General features: G+C 36.0%; 1 protein-coding gene across 1 annotated transcript; it reads right to left on the bottom strand.

Moving 5' to 3' along the window:
- Nucleotides 1–281: 281 nt before the first annotated feature.
- On the bottom strand, nucleotides 282–2,234 carry LOC147865395 (dolichyl-diphosphooligosaccharide--protein glycosyltransferase subunit DAD1-like). The gene is made up of 5 exons (XM_087318186.1): nucleotides 2,100–2,234; nucleotides 1,941–1,988; nucleotides 1,724–1,811; nucleotides 1,567–1,610; nucleotides 282–512 (listed from the first exon to the last, which is right to left on the bottom strand). The coding sequence occupies exons 1-5, from the start codon at nucleotides 2,178–2,180 to the stop codon at nucleotides 429–431; spliced, it is 345 nt and encodes a 114-aa protein (XP_087174312.1). The 5' UTR covers nucleotides 2,181–2,234; the 3' UTR covers nucleotides 282–428.
- Between the last annotated feature and the right edge of the window lie 1,482 nt (nucleotides 2,235–3,716).

The raw sequence follows: 3,716 nt of genomic DNA on the forward strand, positions 1-3,716 counted from the left end.
AACATTAAACCAAACACACCAATGTACTCCATTTATAGGCATTTGAAGAGCAATTGTGCTTCTCTAGTGATTTCCTACATCAGTTAAAAATGATAAGACCTCCCTGAACATCCAAGTAGGAGAAATCTTATGGGATTCAACTAAATAAACTTTACTTTTAACATTGTTTGAAAATCCATTCTAACTTAAAAATAAGATATGACCTTTATTGTGGCTGAAGGAGAGTGCTTTACTAACATAACGTTGAAAATTCACTTCATCTAATCAGCTAAGCTCAAGAATCAAACAAAATGCATCCTCCAAAGCATATCGAAGAACAAAAAACATATATTTTTCACCAAACAAAATTTCTTCTATCCTTAAAATTTTCTCTATGACACGATCTAGAACAACTTTTGATCGTATGAATACAATTAAATTGGTCTCAATTATCCTAAGAAGTTCATTATCACCAGATGTAACACCACATTAGCTAGAACAAAATCTGCAAAAGCCCGCTCCAAGGGTAAGTCCTGCAAAACAAAAGGAGAATAAAAAAGAAATTTAAGATTTAGTCCTTCAAGCTTATGAGGAGATTTTGAAACCTAAATCTAATGGAAATCTTCACATAGGTCACTTTAACTTATAGCAGATTAGGATGCCTAAACATCATAGGAATCTTGTTATCAGGCATATAAACTTATAAAACATTTGAAACCTAAATATCATGAGGTATCTTGTCTAAGGTTCTCAAGGCAGACCAAAAGCCAGTATTGGAGGGACCCAGCAGCTTTCATGCTTTAGAGTTGTTGATATAAATAGTGTTTACCATATAGAAAAAAACTTTGAAATATCCACAAGTTTTTCTTTATTTTACCAAATGTCCGAAAAATCTCTTTATTTGTTTCAATGCCCTTGGCAATCCCCTCTCAAGCAATTACATAGTATTACAGGAATTATATGCCCAATTTATTACCCTTTTCTCAAATATATCCAATGTGGTCAATCTACCTTTTATCATCGTGAGTTGAATAGGATATTTGGGGAAATTACAAAAAAAAGTCCGGTGCAGCTCTGAAAATAAAGAAAAACTCAGGTATTTCACTGAGTTTTTCCCAACTATATATACAGTTCAACACTCCTCTCGTGACAGCATCTGTCATTGTAAGCATTGTACTCTGAGTAGTTGTGGCTGAGGAACGAGGTCCAAAAACGAGAAAATTCAATACAAAGGCGTTAAATAGTGCAAACATAGACTTATTTTGAGATGATAAATGGTCTAGATATCACATATGATCAATTGGCCCCAATTCCAATTTTGTGTTTGCAATTGGATATCACATTTTGATGATTTGACCCAATTTGGTTTCACTTCACCAAATCTTTATATCTTGCACCATACACCACAGCATTGAGATGGCAATAGGATTGGATAAAACTTCATGTATCATAGAGAGTGATCCAATTTTTAAAAAAAGCTACTGTACAGTCAACAATATAAACTTTTTTTCTAAACTATTGTTTCCCTCAAATATTTCCTTGCAGTTAAAAGACATTAAATGTAATGCATAAGATATTAGAAAGCACCTTGAATTCCTTGTTCTTTGGATTGGCTTGCATCCTCAGACAGACTGTTAAGAATAATAGTAAAAAAAGTGATATGTTTCATCTTAAACTAACAGATAATAGAATTAAACACTAATATATTCAAACAGATTTCATAAAAAACGCTCAGCCATTTCACCTGCTAAAACTGCTGTACCGACAGATGAGAGAAACCCTGAGAGGAAAGCATTGAACGGGAATGATCCGACCAGCGCCATGTAAACAACCTGTGCATGAAAGAGAAATAACACAGATCGTATACTCTCTCTCTCTCTCTCTCTCTGTCACTTTAAATTTTTCCGATCTAAATCCGAATTTCTTGTAAATTGAAAATCAAAACATGCAGGGAAACTTACTTGTACGAGCGCAGTCGTGAGCGCGTATATCACATACAGATCGATGATCTGAAAGGCGTGAATAAGCAGAAAAGAAGACGAATATTTATTATCGGGATCTATGGTCAATAAATAGGCAGGAAAAATATCTGCGGTTTCAAAGAAAAACAGATCTCAGACCTTGAGCTTCGTAGGCGTGGCAGAATATGCAGATCTGAGAGAAGAGAAGAGAGATCTAACATCGTCGAACGAGCTCGCCATATCCGCTTCGCAGTACAGACGATGCAGAGGAAGAGAAAGAAAACGACGATTTGCACTGTCTCATTGAACATAATAACTTGTCGTTTATTTCCTAAAATTACCCCTGGAATTTCGTTATTTCCCCAAAATACCCCTATGTTTTGGTTATTTCCCAACATACCCCTACAACTTTCTTTATTTCCCAACTTGCCCCTAAGCTCTCGTCTAATCGCCAAGAGATGCCCCTCCCAACTTCTCTTTGAAGTTCTTATTAGGGAAAAGTACCAGGATACCCCTGGAAGTTGGTCTATTTACCAGAATGCCCCTACTAGCCCTATTTACCAAATATTTGAGTGTATAATTACTTTATAAAGTGTAATTTTTTGGACGTAGGGGTAGTTTGGTAAATTTGGAACTTCTAGGGGCATTCTGGTAAATAGACGAACTTCCAGGGGTATCCTAGTACTTTTCCCTTCTTATTATTTCACACTCATCAACCCCCCTAGCCCCCCAAATACGCATTAGAGACAAAAGAAGGTTGAATCAACCATGTAAAACGCACTCCCAATGACAATGGAGTTCTGCATTCTCAAATAGCATGAATGTTTGCCTGAGAGGCACAAGTGTTAATCGAGTTTTTGGAACACATTTGAAAAGAACAATGGAGAGTGTTTTTGAGTTTTTCTCAACTTCAAGGTGGGTTTCCTCTCTATGTGTGGATGAATCTCTTTGGGTGGTGATAAAAGCGTGTGCACAGTAATGTGTGTGTGTGGGGGGGGGGGGGGGGGGGGGGGTTAGAATAAGGAACTCATCATTTAAGAAGCCCATAGAAAAAGTTCTGGAAAAATATGGGTCTAAATGTTTTTGGTAAAAAAAATATGGGTCAAAATGACCAATGAACATTTTTCCAATGAGATTAGGATGCATCTTCACAATCCCATAACACCTAAGAGGTAAAACCATGCATTGAAGGACAACCGATGGAAGATAGTCTACAATTAATCCCAATGATCTGACATCTATCTATGACTTTTGCACAAATTAAATATTAACTTAGGTGCCATGTGAATTGTGATTATGAACCTGCATGTTACTCCTACGATTCATTGACTCTCCTCTTTTAACCTATGAAGTGTGGTAATAACATTCAAGGTTCTACCCTTCATGTTATTCCCACACTTCATTGCCCCCCCTCTTTTAACCTATGGTTGTAAAAAATAAGTTTTTGTACAAGCCAAGCTTTGGCCTTTTATGCGTCATCTTGTTTTTGTGTATCTAATAAATTAACTTGGCACTAGTCTTCTATATGAAATAATGGACTTTTTGTTTTTTGCTTTTTCTAACATTCAATTGAACTTGATCACCGATGAATCATCAAGATCGATTAGAAAGAAAGTTAACTTATGCAAATCTGAATTTACACCAATCCACCAACTTCCTTATGTCAAATATTATGTCATGATGCAAAACTGAATTGAGTTACGTTGTCACGGTGAAAGTTACTCATTTTGTGTTGCTTTACATCATTTTAGGAGAGGTTGTCCATACATCATGTCA

Source organism: Azolla caroliniana, unplaced genomic scaffold (genome assembly GCF_043228905.1).
Source record: "Azolla caroliniana isolate FFs.n. ecotype wild unplaced genomic scaffold, voAzoCaro1.0.p SCAF_4, whole genome shotgun sequence".
In the NCBI taxonomy this organism is placed as follows: Eukaryota; Viridiplantae; Streptophyta; class Polypodiopsida; order Salviniales; family Salviniaceae; genus Azolla; species Azolla caroliniana.